General features: G+C 39.7%; 3 protein-coding genes across 4 annotated transcripts; 1 reads left to right on the plus strand and 2 right to left on the minus strand.

The window, feature by feature from the left end:
• Nucleotides 1-110: 110 nt before the first annotated feature.
• Nucleotides 111-9,374, minus strand: arpc2 (actin related protein 2/3 complex, subunit 2). Its single transcript, XM_052056975.1, has 10 exons — nt 9,146-9,374; nt 7,960-7,994; nt 7,106-7,218; nt 5,434-5,479; nt 5,156-5,342; nt 4,964-5,057; nt 4,089-4,215; nt 3,910-4,010; nt 2,585-2,685; nt 111-902 (listed from the first exon to the last, which is right to left on the minus strand). Exons 1-10 carry the CDS (start codon nt 9,217-9,219, stop codon nt 881-883), a joined length of 900 nt encoding a protein of 299 aa, XP_051912935.1. The 5' UTR covers nt 9,220-9,374; the 3' UTR covers nt 111-880.
• A 1,974-nt stretch (nt 9,375-11,348) lies between these two features.
• slc19a1 (solute carrier family 19 member 1) lies at nt 11,349-18,632 on the plus strand. Its single transcript, XM_052056941.1, has 6 exons — nt 11,349-11,404; nt 12,150-12,720; nt 13,266-14,052; nt 15,660-15,852; nt 15,938-16,079; nt 17,608-18,632. The coding sequence occupies exons 2-6, from the start codon at nt 12,445-12,447 to the stop codon at nt 17,803-17,805; spliced, it is 1,596 nt and encodes a 531-aa protein (XP_051912901.1). The 5' UTR covers nt 11,349-11,404; nt 12,150-12,444; the 3' UTR covers nt 17,806-18,632.
• Nucleotides 18,633-18,982: 350 nt separating this feature from the next.
• Nucleotides 18,983-25,078, minus strand: LOC127595459 (lymphocyte function-associated antigen 3-like). 2 transcript variants are annotated; one of them, XM_052056981.1, is made up of 11 exons: nt 24,938-25,078; nt 23,574-23,729; nt 23,370-23,495; nt 22,154-22,317; nt 21,034-21,124; nt 20,856-20,954; nt 20,581-20,601; nt 20,467-20,487; nt 19,820-19,846; nt 19,689-19,748; nt 18,983-19,616 (listed from the first exon to the last, which is right to left on the minus strand). In XM_052056981.1, the coding sequence occupies exons 3-11, from the start codon at nt 23,473-23,475 to the stop codon at nt 19,597-19,599; spliced, it is 609 nt and encodes a 202-aa protein (XP_051912941.1). In that variant the 5' UTR covers nt 23,476-23,495; nt 23,574-23,729; nt 24,938-25,078; the 3' UTR covers nt 18,983-19,596. The 2 variants fall into 2 exon arrangements, with proteins under 2 accessions (XP_051912941.1, XP_051912940.1); XM_052056980.1 differs by having other exon boundaries at nt 24,775-25,025.
• Nucleotides 25,079-25,480: the final 402 nt, after the last annotated feature.

Raw genomic sequence — 25,480 nt, forward strand, 5'->3', positions numbered from 1 at the left:
GTTTTTTTTAAATATCACTTTTACATTTTCAAATTAAAGAATTCAATGTCAAATTTCCGTTTCTTCTGTGTGACATTTGTTGGGTTTGAGGCTCATCAATCTCTAATCCAGTGTTTCCAAATCTTTATTGAGCCAAGGCACATATTTTAAATCCACCAAACAAAAATGACACAAAAATTACACTGTACATATAACTAAAATAATGATCCATCTCAATTTTCTCACAAATTTACTTTGTGTCTGTTTAGCTGAATACAATGTTAGTATTCAATAGCAACCGGTCAATTCACAAGTCAACATCAATTGTAGCATTTAATTGTTCTGCCTGAAAAAATCTCCCCCGACCCCGAACATCACATTTCGATGTTGGTACAGAGTGTGGGTAGTGTTTTCCACCTCCGGATATTATACACACACGACCCGAGATAATGTTGTGGTATTTCAGCGTTTTATTTTTTTTCCCTCAAATGACAATGACAGATGAAAGCGCAGAAGGGGGTATTGAAACCATCGCGTAAAATGAAGTGGTGAAGGTCATGTAAGAGTACCAAGTGGAATAAAAATATATTGTATCAAAAATGGCATTCATATATATATATATATATATATATATATATATATATGAATGACTGATAGTGCGCTTTAACTATGCAAAGCAAGGAATGCCCTGTTTTCATGATCTTGAGCCTTGGCTGTTCCCATCAACTTTACTATTTGTTATAAAGAAAAATAGAGAGAAAGAAAGAATTTAGAGAGTGGACCGTGTGGGGCGTTTAGAGGCATCCTGGAGGCCTGTCCAATGTGCCGTTGAGTCGCAGCGTGGCGCGTTTGCATGTGGCCACGGACGGTGGCTTCGGCTCAGCTGTCCTGGCGCTGGGCATCAGCGAAAGAAGGTCTTCCCACTGAAAAGGCAAGCATAAGGAGAATTAATTACGGTATGTACTGTATTTTGCTTGCATCAAAGCATGTATTGTAGCTTCTGATGATTACTTGAGAAATTTACATTTTTTTCAAGCCCCCCCCCAAAAAAGGGATTTAAGAGCTCCAGTTACACATTAACTGCATAAAAAGGAAATGCTCCCTATTTGACACATTTACAACTATGGAGGGTTTCTTCGATAAACATTCCTTCCTCACAAATGGGAACAAGTCTGAAGTAGGGATTGGGAATTTCAGCACTAACTCGCAGTATAACATTGCAACAATATTTAGCTAGTGATAAGAGTAACACTGTCTGTTTGTGAAGCTTTTAGAAACCGTGTTGTTGCACAACGTCACAGATATAATGGTGACTCAAAAACGCCACGTCGTGTATCCCATGAACTTGAGCAACAAATCTATTGCTTCCGAATACCAGGTGAGATACAGCTGGCCACCGCAGAGCCGTACCAATACGGTTTGCTATACACAGTATTCCTGGATACATTCAAATGCATATATACTTAAGTGTATATGTACCTGTTGCTAAAATGCAAAGCGTGATGAGTCTCTGGTCACCAAAACGCACAAGTGCAGTCAATGGATTAATTTCTTGTTGTTCTTTCAAGTTACTTCAAGCCAACACACATTCACACATGATATGTCATGAAATATGATCCCCAAGGTCCAAGGGGTGGACCAGTAAATCTCAATACTGGTGAAAATAGAAATACTGTAGTACAACAAAATCAAATAATAAATTTCATAAACAGTTTAAGCAGATGCTTATTCACAGTGTGAATGCGTACAAGGATGCAAAGCTTCAAAGGTAAAAATGCAAGAGGCTTGAATTTCACGTGATATTTTACAGGGTCATTTTGCACCGTATTTTACGCAGTAAAAGGCGCACCTAAAAGCTTTCCATTTTCTTAAAAGCTCACAGCGCTCCTTTAAATCCGATGCACTTGTGTATGGTCATTACGGTACTATCTCAACCCCAAAATGGCTCCTTGCTAGAGACATGCTTACAACGCAGAGTTCAAACTTAAGGCAATTGGTTTCGCAGTTGAACATGGAAATAGAGCAGCAGCAAGAGAGTTCAACGTCAACGAGTCAATGTTATAACTTGCTGTTGGTTAAGTGAACTGTGTCGCTGCTTTATTAAATACGTGTTACTGACATCTGATCGTCGCTATATAAATCAGGGTATAGTGTAGTGTTCTGTTGGCATTTCCTTGAGTGTAGCTCCATCTACTGGATGCATTGTAGATCGCGTCTTATAAGGCGGTGCGTCCAATATAGGAAAAAAATTACTAAATAGGCCAGTTATTGAAGGTGCGCCTCATAATCCAGTGCACTTTTAGTGTGGAAAATAAAGTACTCGACAGAAATAAGAGAATATTCAAGAAAAAAGTGATCAACGTGCGTCGGATGAACGGCAGTGATGGTAGTAATACAAAGTTTTAAAAATCAAAGAATAATCGGTTTATTAACAGTGATTTCAATGCCGACATTAATCCTTACTACTTTTGCTATAATCGGCCAGCCCTACTATGAATTCATACTGTACTGTAGTGATCTAGTTAAGATTCGAGACATTTTGTCCTCAGTGTAGCTTTAAGCACAGGCCACTTTTACGAGGAGAGGCAGAGTTGAGGCTACGTACGACATGGTCTTCATCTCTTTCTTCTCAGCATCCGGTCGGGCACGGTTGAGAACCTTGAGGAAGTCTGACGTCTTGGCCCTCATGCGAGTGTGAATATAAGCCTGGAGAGAGACAGAAGTACACATTGAAATATTCGTTTCTCTTTCGTGTTGTTTATTTGCACAAGACAAATGGGAACAAACTTGCATTTTCTTCAAACTACGCCAGTGATTCGGATAATTATAGTTTACTCACAGTAAATAAACTGCAGTATCATTGTTTAACTATCTATGCCAGTGGTGTATAGTGACAGGCCGAACAATTAAATGATTTCTCAGACTAAATTGAGACCAGATCGTCACTTCACCAGGCTGGATATACTTTTGTTGTGACAATTTTCTGGTGTGGTGGTGGTGTGCTGTGACATTTCGTCTCACCCAAAGAATGTGCCTTACCCCATTAACGTATGCGAAACATTGCTCTATGCAACACAGATAAGGATGCAAACAAAACTCTGTATTGTGCATTTAGTACCTTCCTGTTTCCCAACACACACACACACACACACACGCACACACCCTTCCATAAACGCGCCCACACTGACTCCCGTCTGTCTGAGCGGAAAAAAAAAAACACAAAAAAACATCTGACTTCATTATCAAGCTCACAAAAGCCAAATGCAGGCACCTGAAATTAAAGTTGCTCAAAAATATAGAGTAGCATTTACAGTCGCTCAAAGTCCATTAGGGAAGTTGCAGTCATGTGTACTCAAACACCCATCACTGCCCTAAAACCTGTATGATGAATGTGTGACCGGACTTTTTACTGAGAAGAGCGGAAGATCCATTGCAACAACTCTTTAAAAGCTTGTAATTAAAAGGAGACGTGTGTTCCGTTAAGGTCCTATTGTGAAACAACCCGAGACTCGACCTCATGGCGCAACATCTCAGTTTTTGTCCGTAACTAAGTATACAAGTGGTTCTCTAAACCTCTTGGAATATCAACGTCAATTAAACATAACTAGCATATGCAGCCCGAAATCTGAAAATAAATTATTATTTTTGTACAGTTTTAAACTAAATATTAATCTCTTCAAAAGAAAGAAACTTAAATTCAGCATAATGTCATGAAATATTTATCTATAGTCGCTAGCTGACGTGCACAGCTTCAGCGAAACAACATGGCTGTGAAGAGAAAGGAGCTAGGTGACAAAAAGAGGTCGAAAATTTGAGGCGCACAAGCTAATACAGTGAATGCGAACTTCTCAATAAACAGTAGACCTCAGCGACAAAAATAAATAAAAAATAAAATCACGAGATCACCAACTGTGCTCCATTCAAACTCACCTTGGAGCATTTTATGTGATAATGCAGGTAGTCCCTGAAGGTGTGGATGAGGTTGATGGTGTTGTCTCTGGCATTGGCATTGGTGTGACGTGGGAAAAGGACTACAAAAAAAAGAAACGCAGCAGGTGCGTCAGTATTCATCAGAAACGACATGAAGAGCTACTTCTCAGCTGACTGACCAAAGGTGATGTATCCGATGTTGTCTCCGATAGCTGCGTCTGTGTCTTTGAGTTCCAGAGGCGGCTCCCTGTGGCTGAACAGCACCTGTGGGGCTGTGTGGCTTGCTCGGCGACCCTCTTTGAACTCCTACATGGGAAATTTGAATGTGACAACATTAATATGGACATCTATACTTATCCCCACTTTGGACTCTGAAATGATCAAAACGAGAAATGTGTATGTGTTAAGTACAGTGTCTTACCGTTTATTGTCCATGTTAATTTACTCCGTGTACAGCACTTTGTATGCAGCGATGGCTGTTTGAAAGTGCTCTATAAATACAGTTGACTTGACAGAAATAGAACCTTAATACGATGCACCGTATTATCGTGAAAATACTGTATGTAAATGTTTTTAGTTTTGTTTTGTAAAACTCCATTAGCTGCATGTAACCTATAACGCACTGTACTTTCATATCAGACCATACCTCCCACATTTATTTACTTATCTACTTCTGGGGAATTCCGGAGACCTGATCCCATTTACTTTCAAAATGAAGCAAGCGCCCAAAGTATTTGAACAAATGATTGATCACAAAGGTTGATTCCCACTGAAATAAATGTGACTGAAGCATGCAAGTCATATTTGAGTGACAATGCTTGCCATTCATCTAGTGATTAGGATTACTTCAAAGTAAAATGTTATTTGCATGCTTTGGTAATAATGTGAGCTTTGTGGGAACATTGCATCTCACGGCACAAGCTGAGAGGACCACCAAAAAGCTCTGCTTTTTTTATGCAACACATATTCGATTATAACTTTATGACAATTAAGCTCACATTTGAGAACAAATCCAAGACATTTTAACTGATTGCATGTAGCCCGCCACACAAACCTGCATGAAGACTTTGCCAATTATGACATCATCGTCGTCTTTGAAGACTGTGCTGAACACCACCGTCACCCGATCTTTCTTTGCCTCCACATACCTGAGAGGATCAAAGTTGACACTTTTTTATAAATATCTCTGGAACTGTTTGAATAGACGCAGAAAAATGAGAACCCTTCCAAGCTTTCTTGCACGTACATGGACTCGTCATCTCTGTAGTGGACCACAGCCCTCTTCTCACCCTCTTTGCCCTCTTCCTGGAACTTGAAGTATTTTTCAAACACGGAGGCAAAGCAGTTTCTCTTCAGCATCCCTGCTTGGTGCACAACCTCATCTTTGTTGCCTGGTAGGGTATCCAGGTCATAAAGAAGTGACACATTGTAGCCTGAAGCAAAATCAGGAAACACAAATTAAGACAGAGGCAGGTAAAGCGCTTTCAATAGCATTATGCTAACATTAGCATAATGTAAACATACCAGCCTCTGGTGAAACAAGGAAGCTTCCGTACACTCTCTTCAGCAGCTAAGAACAAAAGAATGCATTAGTATTTTAAATTCTTGAACAATACAATTTGTATACAGTATATGTACTGTATATATTTATAATATAAAGCAGTGGCTAAGTATTGGAACCCTCTGAAGGTGGTGAGGCGGCTGCTGTAAGGATTCTGTATTGAGCGACCGGCACAAGACCCTCAGCAACCAATGCCTCCTGAAAGTGGATTTCCTGCATCTGTGATCCTTTCTCAAGGCCCCAACCGCTAAATCAGGTTTCGCTGCATTTTTCCTTGCTTGGATGGGCGGATCTGGACCAGGAGATGTCATTCACTTTGATGATGGGCCTGTCCTTTGGGACTCTCGGGTTTTGCTTTACTCTATTTGATTTTTCCAAAAATGCCAGCTGAAAAAAAATGCTGCTACTTGGTCTGGAAGCTGATTGGAGAATTTAATGCATTGTTCTATTTTTAATCACTAAGTGATGTGGTTTGTACAGCCTGCAGGAATGCTCTGGCACCACAAAAAAAAAAAAAACTAACAAAAATAATAAAAGGCAGTGAAACATTCATTCATTTTCCGATTGGCTTATCCTCACAAGGGTTCCAGGGGCAGTGAAACAACACCCCTTATACCAATGTTTTGCAAACTTTTTTGAGCCAAGGCACACTTTTTTCATTGAAAATATCTCGGTGGCACACCACTAGCTGAAAATGTGGAAAAAAAGCTTGTTTTAACAATTAACGTGTTATATTGTTACTATAACAGTTTTTAAAATTGAAAAATGACATTGTAACAGCTTAAATTGGAATCAAATAAACACAAAGTAAAACGTATTTTATAATCTTTCATATTGTTTCACCGTCGTCCTACATTCATGCGTCACAAATGTGCTTGGCTCTAGTCTCAAAACAAGGCAATTGGCTAGCTGTTGTTGCTCCCTAGCGGTATGGAAGGTTACTACACGATTACTTTGCCGGGTGATAGACTGCACATGCATACAAATTGGATATTTTCCCGCGGCACACCTTACAATGTCTCGCGGCACACCAGTGTGCCGCAGCGGAGGGTTTGAAAAACACTGGCTAATACAACCCAAAAAAAAAAACAAGGTAGGGGGTGGTATCGTTTGAATATTACTAATTGATAGGGTCTTGATTGTCATAAACAATTTATTTGACAATAAAGTTTATCCAATCCAATCCAAAATAGATACAGTACATGTAATTTTGAAATTAAGCATGTTAGACCGCATCATAATATGCTAAACACAATGAGGATATGGCGACCACGCACCACATACACCTGAATTGACTCTGTCAGTCTTTGAAGAAGTTCCACATCATCCTTTTCTCGAGTAAAAGAAAAAAAGTGCCTCGGCTGCAGCCAAAGCAATTATACAGCTGCCGCGAGTCACAGTCAGCATTTCCTCGCCTGTGGTGAGCAAGGCTCGAACACACTTCCTGTTTCTACTCGGGGCCTCTGTGGCTGTGTTTTTTCCTTACATGGCAGCAGAGCACTCTTGGCTGTTCAGAGCACATGAACAGCAGACCTCATTTGATTGTTTTTGATCATTTAGCACCTCAAAGCCTATCAAACCCCATTGAAACAGCGTATCTGTGTGAATGTGCGTATATGTGTGTGTGTGTCGTACCTCATCAGCCCCATGCTCCTGTAGTTCCTTGTAGAACTTCAGGGAAATGCTGACCATCACTTTGGTCTTATCACCATTTGGGTTGGAAATGTGGTACAACACGCCATCGAAGTCTACCGAAGAAAAAGGCAACGTTAAGCCATACATTTGGCCCAGAACGACCACCAGATGATGATCTCTTATGCCATCGATCCATTTTCTGTAGCACCTGCCCTTATTTGGATTGCAGGTGAGCTGGAGCCTACTCCAGCTGATTTGGAGTGAGAGGCAGGGTACAGGTTGGACTGGTCGCCAGCCAATCACAGGGTTCAGATATCTTAAACATTTGTGCTCACAGTCACAACTATGAACAATTTAGAGTCTCCTTTAAAACCTTTATTCTAAAAGGCAAGTTTTAGAATGTGGGAAGAAGCCAGATTCCCCTTTTTCTAAAAGACAGCAAGTAAGATTCTGCATAAACTCATTCATTTTAGTTTTGAGTGGCCACAGATATAATTATCATTGCAATGGTCAAACAGAGCTGAATGTCATATTTTGATGCTGTCATGTAGCTGAATGAAGTAACTAAAATATAAGAAAGAGATGTCGATATGATGCAATAGATTTCTACAATACTTCAAAATACAGCCAAATTGGAAAACAAAAAATGCTATTTTTGCGCAAAACTGAGCAGAGTCTTTGTAATAGCTGCATTCTGAAAATACACTGAAATAGCGGTCTATGAAGATAACATGCACACACCGATTCAGACAGGTATCACAGCACACAATGTGTACAATACTAATGGATAACACCGCCTATCACACCATTTTGGGGTATAATAAATTGATCATTTTAAAATAACGCCATCTTACCTGCAAACGTCACATCAACAGCCTCGGGCTTGGTTCTGCAAGGAAGATATTAAGTTAGAGCAGAGCTCACTAAACTTTTTGAAAATAAGCCCTACCTTAATTGTTGGGTATTTCCGCAATATGTTGATATTCATTAATAATATATATTGATTCTCACTTTTTTGTATGACTATTTCTATAAATCGGTGCAAGTGTGTACATGTTTGATCGTTTTGTTCGACAATATTCAGCGGAAATCACAATCTCCCACCCCTCTCGGAAAAATTAAAGAAAACGTTAATGTAACACTTTCGCTAAAATAAACATTTATCTACAGCGACAAGACTTGCTGTCCACAATTGGTATGATTAATTCATACTGCAACATAATATGCATAACTCACAACAGTTTTTCTGCACTAATGTGACTTCACAAAGTAGAGAAGAGCAAGGAAATCATCGTTATTTCAGTACATATATAGTTTTTTTTTGGGGGGGGGAGACTTTCCCAAATAAAATATGTGCCTAAGCTCAGTTAAGGTTCCAACAGATTGCATCTGGCTTTGTAGTGGGCTTGACTCAGCTTGACTTTTGGAATGCGGAAGCTGTAAAGAAATGCCATCTATTTCATACGTTTGATCGCGCTCTGGCAGGCACGGACGGTTTGTTTATCGTTATTGGAGACAAACGCAAGCACAGTAATTAAATCGTATTTGGTGTTTGCTTCGGTATCAAAACAAAGCATCAAACATCAAACAGCCCCCCCTCAAAAAAACGTCAAAGACACCAGTTAGCTCGCTGCATCAAATTGCGCCCACCACAAATGATGTATTCTGTTTTCTATTTTGTAAAATGTATTTATGAAGCCAACTGTGTCGAATGGATATAAAATCCGAGTTTTTGCTTCCCGTTTTAAGATGCTTCTAGCGAGGTTTGGTGTAACCCGGTTTGACACATCGATCGTTGAGACACACCCCAGCTAGAAGCAAAGCAGTCGTAGCCGATCGCCACGGTCATTCAGTTTCTTATTTAGACATTTCTTCCACTAGAACGCCACTTTCCTGGCTCTTCCGGGTCTGTATGCGTGCACCAGCTCCACCAAACTCCCCTCTCATGCACCATTAATTACGGCGGGTGCAATTACGGAACCGCTAAAGGGAAGCTAGCCCGCGTTAGCAAGGCTAGCCAGGTGTAACGATGATTCTCACCCGTTTGATGCGCTGTCGAACTTCAACGACAGGGTCTCTTCTATAATGCGGTTATTGATTTCTAACAGGATCATCGCAGTGGGTGGTGGCGTCGACGAAAAGGGCAGAGAATCGCTGCAATTTGGTTAAGTCAGGCTAGTTGAGTCAAATGGTGCTAAATGTGTCCTCCCTTGACAGACCAGACCGCTTCCGCCGAGGCTTCTTCCGCCTACCACTTCCGCGTATTTTGCACTCTGAACCCCATGGTAGTCCGCAGTGTTGCCTGTAATAAAATTAGGATGACAAAAAAGAGGCACATTTGACCAGTGAATTTCCCCCCACCAAATTCTACCCTTTTATGTCTCCAATTACTTCCTTAGAATTAAATACAGTATAGGAAAATCTGTACTTAAAATGGTTCATAAAAATACACGAGGGCTGTAACAAACTATAAATGTGATTATTAATTCATCTGTGTTGTTTTAAACATTTTTAACTGCTATCATTTCATTTCAAACTGGACACATTGTGATTCAGTTATTGGCTTTGTCCCTAAAACATCAGAAAACTGGCAAAAAAAATCCCCGTTTGTCAAAATAAAACCAGATGTTTGCAAATGTCTTACACAGGATTTAGATTAAACACAAAGCTCAGCAGTCTGCTTTCATGGAGGACTACAGAAATCAGAGACAATGTAATATTGAAAGCCTGAATTTCCTAGGATTTGGATAATTATAGGTTAAACACGGTCTCTATATGATTAATCAATTTATCAGAATCATTGTTGATGAATTTCATATCAATATGTTGTCAATTAATCGTCACTGTACAAAACAAAATGTTTACAAATAATCAGTATTCAAACATTAAAAGCAAATTTATTGAACTTCGTGAACAACTAAATTGTGTACTTGGGATACTTATACCGCCATTTGAGAATCTCAGCATTAAATGGATGACACATGAATTGGATTGGATACAACAATTGTCAATTAATGTGAAGCGGTAAGCAAAAGATGAAAAAGTAAATACTTTGAGATCTACTTATGTATAAAAGTAAAAACAACAACAAAGTCATTCATGTACAATACCTGTTTTGACAATATATCACAATATATGCAAAAATATTCCAAACAGAAAACCCCCTCTTTTATTAGCATAACGCTTGAGTAGATGATTAAAACATCCTGTTATAATTTACATGTTGTTATTCAAACCAAAGGTTATTTAGACAGCCTGGCGTGTAAAATTGAGTAACTTGCAAGCTAAACACTTTATTAAAGGTACAGCGTGTAGAATTTAGTGTCATCTCGTGCTGAACTAACGAAACGATATGAAACTACTGAAACGATCTAAACTCGAAACTCGTGTATTTGAAGCATGCGCACTATGATGTCACACAGATTGTCACATCGCAACCCTACCACCAAGTGATGGGAATTCCGGCTATTTTTAGAGAGCCGGTTCTTTTGGCTCAGCTGACTAAAAAGAGACGGCTCTTTTGGCCCCCATACGGCTCCTCCGTTTTTGTTTTGTTTTGAAAAAAAAGTTGGCTACTATTAAGAGCGGCTCCCTATTAGGAGCCACCTCCCGTCGGTCACTTTAAAGAGCCGGTTTAAGAGCCGGTTCGTTCGCGAACGACCCATTACGACGACCACCATAATAGTTAGCAGAGGTGCATGCAACACAAAGTCATTCAAAACAATTGTGGTACAATACTTCTTCAAGGGATGAACCAGGTACCTGGCTTCTGTTACACATGCTGTATTCTTCATGTTGAAACACTAGGTTCACTAAGTTTGTCTTCTTTGGGTAGCAGTAGCAGAAAGATGGCGGCAAAACATGGCAGCCTCCGGCAAAGGAGGCGCGCCCTATGGAATACAATTAGCAATGACCTCACCTATCATTATATAATAATGTACTGTATAACGTTTTCTTGTCCAAATTGTTGAAAAAATGAAAATTTTACACACTTTAGAGAGCAGAACTTTGAACCCTGTCTTTTGGCTTATTTCTTATTATATTTCTTATTTACATTTTAACAACAATATTAGCATGTGTTGGGGTATGCGCGAATGTGCGTCTGTGTGTGTGCGCGCGTCTGTGAGTCTCTGCGTGTATGTCTCGCTACACTGCTGCCACCTAGCGAAAGCTATAGCGCTTGTAGTTTTCTGAAAGCCATTTTACACTGTGTTACTTCATTTCCCAAAAGTCAGTACGATGGAAAAAGTAGGGCGTTCGACCAACGGACGCCGCTGATTCTGCTGCAACACACACGAGGTATGTAAACGTGTTTTAAATTAAACACACTTCTAATTTGTGATTCACATGGAGAATGCTAAACTCTCTGGCAAGCGAAATTGTTGCAAATCAGTTTCCAACTATGAATGGCGTGTCTTGCAATTGTAAGAACAGGCGATATAAATTTTGCATTTTTCATACATCGTTGTTAGCCGGCAAGCCAGCTAGCTGCTTTGTGTCTTATTTACTGTTTATTCTCTCGTCGGTGGTAAAGGTCTTTCACGCATAACTTAATCGTGAAAAAGACCAAATTGGCAGAGTTATAAGTTGTCGTTTAAGGAAACGTGCGAACCCTTGTGTAACTTGTTTGCCCCGTTTGTTTATTTAAGTCACGTAGTTTGACAAATCTTGTTTTCCTCTTATGTAAATTGCATTATTTATCAATTTCCCTCTTATGTAAATTGCATTATTTATCACAGCTGTTAGACAAAAATGCATTACATCTTTTCAACCCTCATGTCAAATTGACCCAGCCATTGTTATTATAAAAAAACCTCGTCACCCGGGCTTGTTATTTTATGTTTGAATTCACATTACATTATTAAATGCAGTGGCACATAGGGCTAAAATGGTGTCGAAATGTAATAGTAAGTAAGTAAATAAATAAACAAACATGCAGCAGTTCATAATGCGCCACTTTTTTAGTGTACCCAAAGTGTCAAATGTTTTAATTACTCATTGTCACTGTCTGAATGGTTCTAATGTTATTACTGTGTGTTTCCAGGTGGACAATGAAAATTACCCAATGACTGCGCAGTTGCTGGTGTGCATTGACACAGTGCATAATGGAGCAAAGGTCAACATTCTTCTCTGTGAGGCTGCCAGCGTGTAGCATTTTAACCACCTACCCAGCACATTACATAAACTGTTTGTTGGGGACGGAAGGAAGCTCGAAGCCCTGACAAGAAACCACACATTTCAACTTGACCCATTCAGGGACTGAATGAACTTGGTACCAAAACACTTGGTGATCTCACACTGTAATTTTACTTGTGAGTCCCCCCCGATCAGCTGACATAATGGTTTCAGATAGCACAGCAGAGCAAGAGAATGAGATGGACCTTAAGGTGCCTGCAGCTGAAGCCATTGAAGGAAACATTGATGGAGATTTAGAGAGAGTAAAGTGCACTTCAGAGGAGCCGACTGCCTCTCAAGCTCTCCCAGAGGAGCCCAGGAAGTGGATATGGGCTGTGATCTTCTTGTGCTTCTATGGGTTTATGTCATCCATCAAGCCTGGAGAGCCCTTCATTACACCATATCTACTCAGCACTGAAAAGAATTTTACCAGGCAGCAGGTCGGTTGTTTCCTCTGAGTTGATTGAACTTTGTTGAATTTACGTTTGCAATTCATTTGAAGTCGTAATCAAGGATGTAAAAAAGTCATTTGTGCAAATGACTGTAAGGGAACACCCAAAAAACCTTTACGGTTTTGGTTTCAAAGCCTGCTGACATGGTGAAATCAACAATTGTCCCATGATGGGTTTAACTGATCTATCTTACCGCAGTTAAGGCTCGCACTTCTCACAGTGGGTCATCTGTTGTCAAGCCAAACAAATAATAAAGGATGATGCATTGTAAAACAGTTAAATGCTCATATCTTTATTGTTGTAAGGTTAATGGGACTGAAAAGGAAATTGATCGTTTTTTAAATTAATGTACTGATTAACTGGTTATTGGAAATGCATTTTGCCTAATATGGGAATCTGCTTTAGCCTAAAAAAATCCATGTCGTTTGGGACCTACAAAACACAACGAAATGGCTCTTAAAATCCTCCACAGGAGGAAACCGTTTCTGGATCTGATTCAAGCCGTCTTTCATTTTTTAAAATATTTTTTTTAGGTGACCAATGAGATTACGCCTGTGCTGACGTACTCCTACATGGCAGTGCTGATACCTGCCTTCCTGCTGACTGATCTTCTGCGCTACAAGCCAGTTCTGGTCATTCAGGGCATCAGCCAGGTGGTCATCTGGCTCATTCTGCTCCTCTGCACCTCCCTCCTTCAGATGCAGTTTATGGAATTCTTCTACGGTGTTACAATGGCGTGCCGCGTGGCCTATTCCTCCTACATCTTTTCCCTGGTCAGCCTGAACCTCTATCAACGCGTGGCCAGCTACTCGCGCACCTCCATCCTCTTAGGAGTGTTTACCAGCTCCATGCTGGGCCAACTTTTCATTTCAGTGGGACAAATCCGCTACAAGACCCTTAGTGCAATATCTTTGGGCTTCGTCAGCTTTGGTCTGCTGCTGTCGCTGTGCCTGCCCTGGCCGAAGCGCTCCTTGTTTTTCAACCAGGAGCGCAAACAGGCGCCCAGCGAAACGGCCACTCAGTTAGCCACCAAAGCGGAATTGTTCAAGATGAATTCGACGGAGGACGAATTGACCACAGCCGTGTCCCCGTGCTCGGCGTCCCGCTGGAAGGATTCCCTTTTTGTGCAGATGCTGATGGAGCTGAGAACTGTGGTGAAAAAACCCAACACGCGACTGTGGTCCCTATGGTGGATCTTCAACTCCACAGGATACTACTTGGTGTTATTCTACGTCCACATCCTGTGGAGCAAAGTCTACCCGGCTCTGGAGAACAAGAATGTCTACAATGGTGCCGTGGAGGCTGCATCTACTTTACTCAGTAAGCAATTTGGAGTGTTACCCTGCAAGTTTGCTGCTAATGAATACAACCACCAGTGTCGTCCCCTCGGTGTCAGGAATTTTATGTTCATCACCATCGTACAAAAATCATCAGTGCCATAAAAAAAGAGAATGCACTTTGTAAGTGAAATTTATTTACAAAAAAAAATTGGGTAATTGACCATCAAAATATTCTACAATACCAAAACAGATGAAAATCATATCAAACCCATTTTAATGCAGCTCTAATTTTCTTGACTAATAACCTTCGTCATTCATTTCTTTTCCGACCAAAACGAAAACAAAAATACAAGTCATTAATTTCCTGTAAAATGTGCCAATTATGTAAAAACATGAAACGTATTGCGTAAAAGCGTGAAAAGTACAAAATGTGAACGAGTTGGCTTTGTGGCGGAGTCCCCAACTTCTGCTGCGACCTTGGTCCCATCCTGCAGCAGGGCGCAGAGGCCGGTGCTTCTGTATTGCATCCGAATGCAATGCCATTCAAACTAAAATCTCGCCGTGTCTCAACCCAACCATGACAAAGAACTTAATGAAATCGTTTAAATGAGCGAGCTTATCCATTCTGTTTCAACATGACAAGTTTTTACGCGGCTAGTAGGCTATCACGTTTTTACATGGATGATTTTCACATTTTGACATGATCATTTTTCACATTTTTACATCGGTATCATGATATTTGATAGTTTTCACGGTTTTGGTATAGTATGCTGTATTAAAGTTTGTATTTATGCTCAAGGAAAACGTCGACGATATGAATTATTAATTTAGTTGACTAAAATTGCTCTGTTTTTAAGCGTCTCAAATTGGACTAAATCTGAAAAATAACCAGATGACAAAATCTGTAATCAATTTTAATCGATTCAATTGAACCGAAGCTGTTTGACAGATCCTCTGTCATGGAAGCTAAGACACGACTCAACATGTCAATTAGTTATGACACGTCCGCTTGGCCATTTTGTGCACAATTTAAAAAACTTATACTAATCATGTTGACTTTTTTCTGTTTTTAATAAATACATTTTTTTAAATGTCTTGAATTTGTAAACAAAAAACAATCACATTTTTATTTTTCACTAATGAAGGGTTCGGTGAATGTGCATATGAACTTGGTACCTCTAACAAGGTTAAGGACCACTGCTATAATTAAAACAACATAAAAATGTCTCGTCAAAGTAAACGCTCTCTTATGGCACTACCTTTAAAAAAAATGGCTTCCTGATGATTTCATATCAATAAATAACATAAATAAACCATGCACCAGAAGTGTGCTTGCTCTGTACAGTAAAGTTTCTCCATAACTTCACAATCACATACTTCCTTGACACAAAATAATGTTTTATTTTGAGCCTGGGCTTTGGCATATTGTGGCATCTTGGCGCATTGAAGAAAGGACTAAAAAAACAAAAACGACACAAAAAAAAAATGAAGAAACACATTTGTAAATGGCAAACCATGAGTGGACACTATATTACAAATCGAAATAAATGGGGACAATATGTGTCCTGTCTTTTCACATCGTGGCCTCTCTTGAACCTTTTTTTTTTTAAAAATCTATACTGACTGAAATCTTCTGCCTCTTTTCAGGTGCCTTGACCGCCTTCATCGCAGGCTTTGTTAAAATCCGCTGGAATATCTGGTCAGAGCTTGTCATTGGTGTGATCACAGCAGTGCAAGCTGGCCTGCTACTTGTCATGGGCACCACTGACAATATCTGGGTCTGTTACGTGGCCTACGTACTCTTCAGGAGCTTCTACCAGTTCCTGGTGCCTATTGCCACGTAAGTGCGCTGCAGTCATATTTGCATATCAAGTGGCCCAAGGACAACCATGGTGGGTCTGATGAAGGGGGGATTTGATGTGCAGTTTCCAGATTGCGTCGTCACTCACCAAGGAGCTTTGTGCCTTGGTTTTTGGCATCAACACTTTCCTGGGGACCATCCTGAAGAGCGTCATCAACCTGATTTTTTCCGACAAGAGGGGGCTGGCTTTGGATGTGCACAGCCAGGTATGTGGACACGCAAGAACTTGGCCAACATGGTTCATAGATGTCATGCTATTTGCTCACATGTCATGGATGTTTTCTCAGGACTGTGTTTAGATCTTTGTTTGCTCCTTTTTTTTGAGGGGGGGGTCACTCATCTCATACTTACCGTAGCGATCAAAAGTTTGGAAACACCTTCAAATTCAACCAGAGAAACGCACATTAAAAGGTCAAGAAATTCAAGTTATTAACTCTTGATAATACACAGCGGTGAACTGAAAGTCATTCCAGGTTATTAAACATCATCCACATCGTAAAGCGGAATGAGAAAATAGCAAGATGTGCAAAGCCGTTATCGGGCAGAAGGTGCCTATAGGAATCTAAATGATAAAACATTGTGTTTTAACCAACCAAATAACTCCCATTAATGTCTTTATAGTGTTTTTGATTTAAGTATCAATCTGCAATTCAGGAAATTTTAAAATAATAAAAACAAATGTAGCCGGGTCTTTGGAAAGACTGGACTGGACACAAAATAATTTTTAGGTGGGCTTTATTCCCAACTGAACAATGAAAAATTGTTCAGCATTAAGATGAAAGACTGAGATGTTAACTGAATTTTAAAAGAGGTCGAAAAGGGATCTAAGAGATCAAAGAAAATCATTTAACAGATTACAGACAATTACGCCACAATAGACAACAGCAGTGGCTTGCTTAATAGGAAAACAGAAATAAAAATACATTATTTACAAGCCACAATACTTCTTAGTGCGGAACAAATAATCATTACAACCCAATGTTTTGAGATGCAGCCACACTTACTCGATATGTTCCGCTGTGTTGGGTGTGTACAAAGCACGTGGTCAAACACAAATGATCTCCCCTCTAAAGAACAGATAACACAGTTCATATAATTTACAGTAAAAAAACATATTTACATCTTATAACATTGCGAACACTTACGCTGTACAGCTGTTCACACGACTCACTAGTGGTAGATTTCAAACTCCAACCCAAACCACTCCAGATATTGTGCTCTACAAATACCATTCAACTAATTAATCATCTGTCCAAAATTAGCACCTAACATGCGTCATGGTAAACTAGTTACCAATTACCTGAATATCGCCAGGGTTACGAGGACGATCATGGGTGTATCAAGTTGGGACAAGCAGTGGCACAGTTCAGCGACTACCCTCCTTTACGTGCATGTCACCCTTTCTGGTCTGATTCTCACACGCTGCATATGTTCCCGCGTGTTTTATTCTAGTGTGGCTCTTAAAGTGACAGTGCTACATTTGTTAAACAAGGAAGCCTTCACTACAAGCATCTAAGTAAGGTCCACCTGGTTACACAAACAAACACTGAATTATAGGATCTTTCCAAACTTTTGACTGGTACTGCAAGTCAGAGCCGAAATTTAAATCTAGAACCTCCTGGCTGTGACTTGACATGTTGCCTTAATTGTGCAACTTTAAAACTATTCTTGCAACCTTGTCTAATTTAGGCTCTGTGTAATTGTTGCCTTTCTGCTTTTTTCTTTCTTTTACAGTTTCTTGTGTACTTTATTTACTTTGCCCTGCTGACCGTTGGTTACTTAGCAAGCGCAGTGGTCGTCATCTTCTGTCACTTTAGAAAGCAGCCCAAGAGGCAAGGAATCGACCAACAGCCCAAGTCTACTGAACTCAGCAACATGATCCCTGAGGCAGAACCTTTGTCCAATGGCAAAAATTCCGAGACATTGCAGTGACCATCGACTGTATTAATGAGCCATAATCATGCTCAAGTGCCTCAACTGCTGGCTGATACAGGAGCCTCGGTTTGCTTTAAAAAAAAATTAATTCAGTGCACTTACAGTAATGACAAAGTTCAATGTTGATAGCCCGAATGAGCCGAGTTTGATTGTCCTGATTCAGTGACGGCGAATTAATGATTCCATTGTGATCATGACAGAACTGCAGCTATCAACTGTGATGTTTATATCCATGAAATCACTCCATTGGATTTAGTTTAGGTCTGTATCAATAATCAAACATTAAACTCGCTTTAGTTTAGAAGTTCCCTTCAGTGTCATCCCAGCGTTGATGGTGATAGTTGCACATTTTTATGAAGACTTTTTTTAGAGGAAAAATATGCAATGAAATAGGATATACACAGAAGAAAACGCATTGGAAGAAATTACAATTGTTTTATGGAGACTTAAATTTACATTTGTTTCCGGTTCACGGCCTTGCAGGTTTTCTGATGTTTGGTGATAGGATTGTTGCTTTTACTCCCACACACACGTGGGCTGGACACTTATGAGAATGTAGTGATTCCAAATGCAACAGCAGCATTTTGCAGCTTTTAAAAAAAAAAAAGTTTTTTGTTGTTTCGAAGCAATGGCTGGAGTACACGAGATGACTGTTTTTGAGTAGGATTATACATTACTCAGTGTGAGATTTAAGTTAATGTTACAATATACCTTGTATCTTATGTTATCAGTGAGTTTGTCTGAATGTTGTAAAAAAAACTTAATCAGGTGTTCATTTTTTCAGTATTTTTGTGTACGATTAAAGCGAGTAGATAACATTCGAATCCCCAGCCTCAGTTTGTGCACTGGCATGTCCATGTTGGTTGTTTGGTCAGCTTTTTCTGATCAGCACCCCTCAGTCTGTTTAGTTTTTTTAACCGTCAAAGCTATTTTTGCAGCTGCAGCCTTGAATCTTACATGGCAATCATAAAACAAATTTGACCACACAAACGAGTTTGTGTCCCAATGGCCAACTCGCCAGTTACAAGATCACATGCGGCAATACAGCTTCTAATCGGAAAGCTATGATGCCGTTTCCTACATTTGAAGCAGTTTCTTTACAGGGGACACATTGTACAAGATTTATTGACTGGCTGCTTTCACATGGTTCAAGTGGAAATTGACAACATGCTCCAACGTTTTAGTGTTTTATTAGACAGCAATATACGATGCATCTACTTGGACTCATTTGCAAACCAAAATAAGATTGAATAACAAAAGGGGATATGTGCAAGGCAGTCTACAACAATTGCTGTGGTGTCACTTTAAAAGCATATCATAAAACTCGAAGTAGATTGACAAGGGGTGAAAAATAATCATGATTTAAAGGACATGCAAAAAAACAAGTGGCATCAAATGAGTTACAGTGTTAAAAAAAGTCAGGTGTATAAAAAATGCTCTCAGAACTGCTCAGTGATGTGATTGTTGATGGACAAACGTTTGATCCCGCATCTGCTCCCTCACATCAGTGCAATCCCACTCCACAGTTGCGCTGTAACCAAAGTACATCCTCAGATGACACAGCCTGTGTCACCCTGTCACCCTGGTGCTGACCCGTGTCGCTATGTTGGCCAACAATATAGCACACGCTAGAGGATTTCCTGGTACAGTATTGTCTCGGGTTCACGTTTCAGTCCTATTGCCTGGTTTCCCTTTTTTCTTGGAGACACACACACACGCACACACACACTAGCATAAAACTTGAAGCGTGTGCAACTGTTAAGAGAGTGATCTCGGGTATTGGGCCATCTACGTCATTGGTGTTTCCTCTGCAAAAGACAAAGAGTAAAGCGTTGCATTGTGACATAACTTGTTTAAAGTGGAGATTTTCAGAGTTGTACCTCCCGCTTGTGCTTTCTCTTGATGAGTCGTGGTGCCATTTGATTCATTTCCGTCTTCATCTACAGAACATTTGTGTTTTTGTCATACGGCATTTCAAAAGTTTGAAATCAATACAATGGTTGACACTTACATTGCCTCTCTTCCTTCCTCCAGAAGTCTGTGGTGGTAAAGGCGACAAAAAAGGTGATTGCATATCTTTTTTTTTTTTTAATCTAAAAGGACCCATAAAAGCAGCCCCAACATAATTTCAATGATTAATTGGCCACGAGCCTCAACTTTTTGGGGATATTGAGACTGTTTACCGTATTTTGCAGATGGCAAGTTACTCTGGAGTATAAGTAACACCAGTCAAAAAAAGTATCATGAAGAAGGAAAAAAACATAAGTCGCTCCAGAATACAAGTAAAATTCCCTAATTGAATTGATGACAGCAAACAAGTTCTGTTTGGTAGTACAGAAAAAGTTTTAGTTTTTACTTTCAACTGACTTACCTTAACTAGAACATATGTTGCATTATGGCCAATTATTTGGGGGGGGGGGGGGAGAACTCAACAACTTTGAAGTTGAAGTTTCAAAACCGACTAAAACTTGTTTGCTGCTGTCAACAGGATTGGGGAAGTGGGATTTTAGGTGCCAGTCCAACAGCTACTTTTAATACATACCAATTGCACCTTAGTACAAGTCGAAGGATCAGCCAAACTATGTAATATGTCTGACTTTTGTAGTCTGAAAAATAGGGTATATTAAAATGTTGAAAAGCGTTCCGCTTTATACTGACCTGCGTCCCACGGCATGAAGGCTAAAAATTGGGAAGGATAAAAATCAAAGGTTTGCACTCACCATATAAGAAGAATAAAGTCAAGTTGAATTTTAACTTCCATGCTTACCGTACCTTTTTGGAAGAACCACATCCCTATGTGAGATGAACAGATATTAGAATCTCCGAAAACAACATTTGAATTATGAATACATTTCCCCTATCAGAAATAATGGATCAAACTGTTGCCATGGAACCTTTAAGAACTAAATTATACAAGAGTTGATGACTGACATACAAGCATGCAGAAGGAGATGGCTAAAATAGTTACAAAGACCGTCAAAGTTAAAAATAAATAAATAAATAAAAATCACGATGGTAGCTTGAGCTCCACATTTTTCTTGTCTTACCCGTTCTACATTTGTGAATGAGCACCAGCACTACCACTACAGTCAAGAGACAGATGAAGACTGTCAGGCCCGTATTGACCTTCAGACCCGCTTCGCTTTCTGTTGAAACAAAAACGGTCCCCCTTTATTATTTTTTTAAACGACACAATTAACTGCACACTGTGTTGTGTCAATTTACCAGTGAAGAACGGGCTGCGAGTAGACAAGCTGGATTTTATGCTGACTGGATTCTGCAGTTCGCACATGAACTCATCTGGGCTGAAAGTGTCCTGAGAGAGGAACGAAGGCACAAAGAGCCGAGTGACATGTTTATACAGCCCGAAAGTATCCGCAGACTTTCAATGATAACTTTAAAAGCAAGGGACCTGTAAAACTTTTGTTTCATTTGCATTTCATCATTTTTATGTTATGTGTTGTGTTTATTATTTTACTTTATGTTAACTGTTTTGTAAAGCGCTTTGTTACAGCTGCCGCTGTTGTGAAAGCGCTATATAAATCAGCATGTATTGTATTGTATTGTATTTCAAACTTTTTTTTTTTTTGCCTGCCGATTTAACATCCAGCATTTTGGCTGATATTTCAAGGCTCACAGAACTGTGTTTTATGAATGTTTTGTATATAAACACAGAAAGAAAAAACAAAAAGAACCTTGTTCGATTTCAAAAGTCATTAGCAGTAAAACATGGGTTGGTTTCCACCCAAATCACCTACTTTGTATGAAAAACAAGTTTTTGTGGTATTTCATGCACGACAGTGACTGATACTATTTGGCTTAAATGATGTCTTAAACACCTGAACAGTCATTTTCTTCTCTAAAACAACAACAAAAATGCACTTTTGATGGCAAAATAATGTATAGAAGACAATGAATCACCAGTATAACAATTTTACATCTGAAATCTGAAACTTTACCATGCTACTACATACCGTGGTATAGAGTAGTAGTATTCATTAGTGTGTGCGGATACCATGCAAGTGTGTGTATGCACGTACATGTCATCGCTTCAACTTCTAATGTAAATAATCTGTCAATCTTTTCTGACACTATTTACGACAATAAATTTAATATGACAAACACTTTGATCAATCAGAAGCAGCTTGTAAACATCACATTTCCAATGTTTTAGGAGCTTACACCATGCGGTGAAGACACACAATGAGCTCATCCTAATGAGATCCAATGCTGCCATCTGCGGGCCATAGGTCTTTTTTTTTTTCTTCTGTTTTACTTTCCCAGTTTATGCTCAAACCAGAGCTGGCCGAGACTCTTCTTCACCCGTTCATGCACAGTATTATACCTTTTGAATGATGTGCTTCATGGTTGAGTTGGTCTCCAAGGAATCGCCAAACTTCCAGGTGTAGGTGACAGGTTCAGCTCCCGTGGTTTTGCCAGCGCATGTCAAAGTGCAAATTGTCCTCTCATCATCACAGGATATTAAGACAGTGGGCTGGGGAACAGGCACTAATGATGAAACAAAAAGAGTGATGACATTTTGGTTGTTGTAGCATCTGTTTGGCAATGTTAATGCATTAAATGGACATTGGACCACAAACAGTGCAGCAGCTCATAGGACGTCATATGTTCTTGATCTTCAACAAAAAATGACAGTAGTAATGTTTTTTTTTTTTTAAAATATTGTCTGCATGACTATTATACTTCACCCTTGTGGAGAGCCACAATGAAGTAATCCTTAGGCACAAATCTTAAATCTTTGTCTTCCATTTAATTATGTCATTACTATGTAAAATGTCTGTGGGTTCTGTTTTTCTAATTATACACTATCTCAATTTTTTTTAATCTTGGGGTTTTTGGAGAGGCTGGAATAGATGAATAGCATATCCATTTATTTCCAAAAGGAAAGATGATTTAAGATAAAACCCCAATTCTATTGAAGTTGGGATTTTGTGCTAAACAAATAAAAACACAATACAATAATTTGCAAATCATGTTCAACTGATATTTCATCAAATACACTGCAAACAATATTTACTGAATGTTGAAACACAGTGTACCCTGTCCTGGATTTTTGGGAACATGTTGAAGACATAAAATTCTAAGTTAATGATGATCTGCTAAAAACAATAGCCGATCAGTTTGAACATTAAGTATCTTGTCTTTGTCTTCAATCAAATATAGGTTGAACATGATATGCAAATTCATTGTATTTCATTCTTGTTTCTGTTTAACACAGGGTCCCATCTTTAGGAGTCACAAGCATAGTCCCGGATAAATGAAACCTGTAACTCAAGGAAGCACTGTAATTTACTTTTCTGTTGCTCAGATTAATGGCACAGACCGGCTCCTTTGAAATATAGCGCTTATGTTAGCTAGCCACTGTGTTTTACAATTGCACATTTTTAAAAACTTAAATCTTTTGCAGGTATATCTGCTGGCACAGCCCCAGAAACAAGTCGTTTTATTTTTTCCATCCTTGTTTTCATGTCAAGTCAACGGTAGTGAGTTGCTTTGACCCACCACCTATTTAGAAAACATTACAAGGACAATACACTTACAAATAACGGCAAGATGAGTTTGGGTGGCAGAGACAAAGTTGATCTCAGGTGTGTATGTGCCACTGTCATTTTGAGTCAATCCCGTGATGGTCAGCTCGCCGTTCATATTGTTCAGCGTAGCACGATCTAAAAGAGAGGCCCGGTAAGAAAGAGGCTTTCAGCAAGTGAGATGAGCCTTGACGATCCCTTGATTTGATTCCATACTTTTAAATTGACGAAACACCACCACACCATCCGTGTCCCACTCGATGGCGATGTCATAACCATGCTTCCACAAGATGCTTGTGAGGGGGCTGGTATCAGGAACTGCATCAGGCCTGAGGACAATGTCATCACCCACCTTCTTGTAAATTTTTGTGGCTGAAGAGGAGAGGAAATCGCAAGAATAAACTCTTCGAGTCTCTCTGTAAACAGATATTTGTGTTCCAGGAACCCCTTACAGGGAAGACATTTTCCCAAGAATGCAGACGACAATTAAACTTAACTACCACTTACAGATCTGCCATAGGACTTTTGTAACATTTCAAGGTATCTAAACATTCACAACCCGATTAATAGGAAGTAAATCGAACACATTTGACTGATTATAATTGAAATATTTATCGCTAACTGTCATGCACTGCTTCCACAAACAAGAGAGGAGCTACGTTGTCGGGATCCAGCTAAACTGGAGTGTGTCCCAAATCGTACACACTGAACGGTTCGCCAGCCTGTTGCAAAGGACAGATAAACAACCATTCAAACTTAAAATCACACCTATGGACAAGTTATAGCCTTTAATAAACCTAAGAAGTATGTTTTTGTAATGTGGGAGTAAGCCAGAGTATAAGCAGAAAACCCACGCAATCATGAAAAGGCCAGAGCTAAAATGCGAATTTCCGAGCCTCTCGAGAATCCCCTATTAAGAACATGTGGACATTTCAAGTGTGAAATTTCAACAACTTCTTTTGTTCTGTTATCTTGTACAAACACTTCAGATGCGCTTTTTAGGTTCGTCTAAGCCACTGGTGTCAGCTATTTGTCTGAACACCTTTCACAGAAATGTGATTAAATAAGTCGACAATACAATGGATATATACAGCAATTGCTTTCTTGACTGCCTTGAGCGTGATTCAAAAAGTAGAAGAATTTTAAAGTGGCCCTCCCATCCTTCCATTTTCTGTACCTGGATCTCAAACGAAAAAGTTTGGACACTCCTGGTCTAATCCATCTTTTTACTTATTCATTTTGTGTACGCTAAATGTCAAGCTAACTAAAATCTCATTGCTTGTTAACAGCGTGAGAACATGAAACCGGCATCTATATGACATACAATAATTGCTTCAGAAACAAACTACACTAAAAAATTCGTGGCGAGGGCTTAATTTAAACAGTTTCTTCTGGAAAAAAAGAAACTGGAGCATACCAGTACAACAAGTGGCCAGAATCACAGGAATCACCGATAGGCACACTTGCATCTTTCTCGTCAGATCACAAAGCTGGAAACACGGCAGCCACAAGTGAAAAAGAAAAGATTAAAAAAATCTTGAACCATAAAAATAAGCCTTGGTGCTCTTCTGGATGCTCACCTTTGTCAATGATGGGCGCTTCTGGAATTATTGACCGTCATTGGTTTCCGGATACATGAAGGTGGAGGCTGGCTTGTGCAAGCGACACTCCGCCCAAATTTTCAGGAAACTTCACCCGAGACGTATTAGTGATGGGAATTCCGGCTCCTTTTAGAGAGCCGGCTCTTTTGGCTCGGCTCCTCAAAAAGAGCCTGCTCTTTCGGCTCCCAAATGGCTCCTCAGTTTTTGTTGTTGCTTAAATTAATTTAATACCAAAATAACGTAATATTAGGTGTAAAATGAAGTACTAATGCAAATAAATAGACATTATATCAAATATTTATTATTTATCCATTCATCCATCCATCCATCATCTACCGCTTATCCGGGGCCGGGTCGCGGGGGCAACAGCTTTAGCAGGGAAGCCCAGACTTCCCTCTCCCTAGCTACTGCTTCCAGCTCTCCCCGGGGGATCCCGAGTCGTTCCCAGGCAAGCTGGGTGACATAGTCTCTCCAGCGTGTCCTGGGTCTTCCTCGGGGTCTCCTCCCGGTGGGACATGACCG

This window comes from Hippocampus zosterae, chromosome 2 (assembly GCF_025434085.1).
Source record: "Hippocampus zosterae strain Florida chromosome 2, ASM2543408v3, whole genome shotgun sequence".
Lineage (NCBI taxonomy): Eukaryota > Metazoa > Chordata > Actinopteri > Syngnathiformes > Syngnathidae > Hippocampus > Hippocampus zosterae.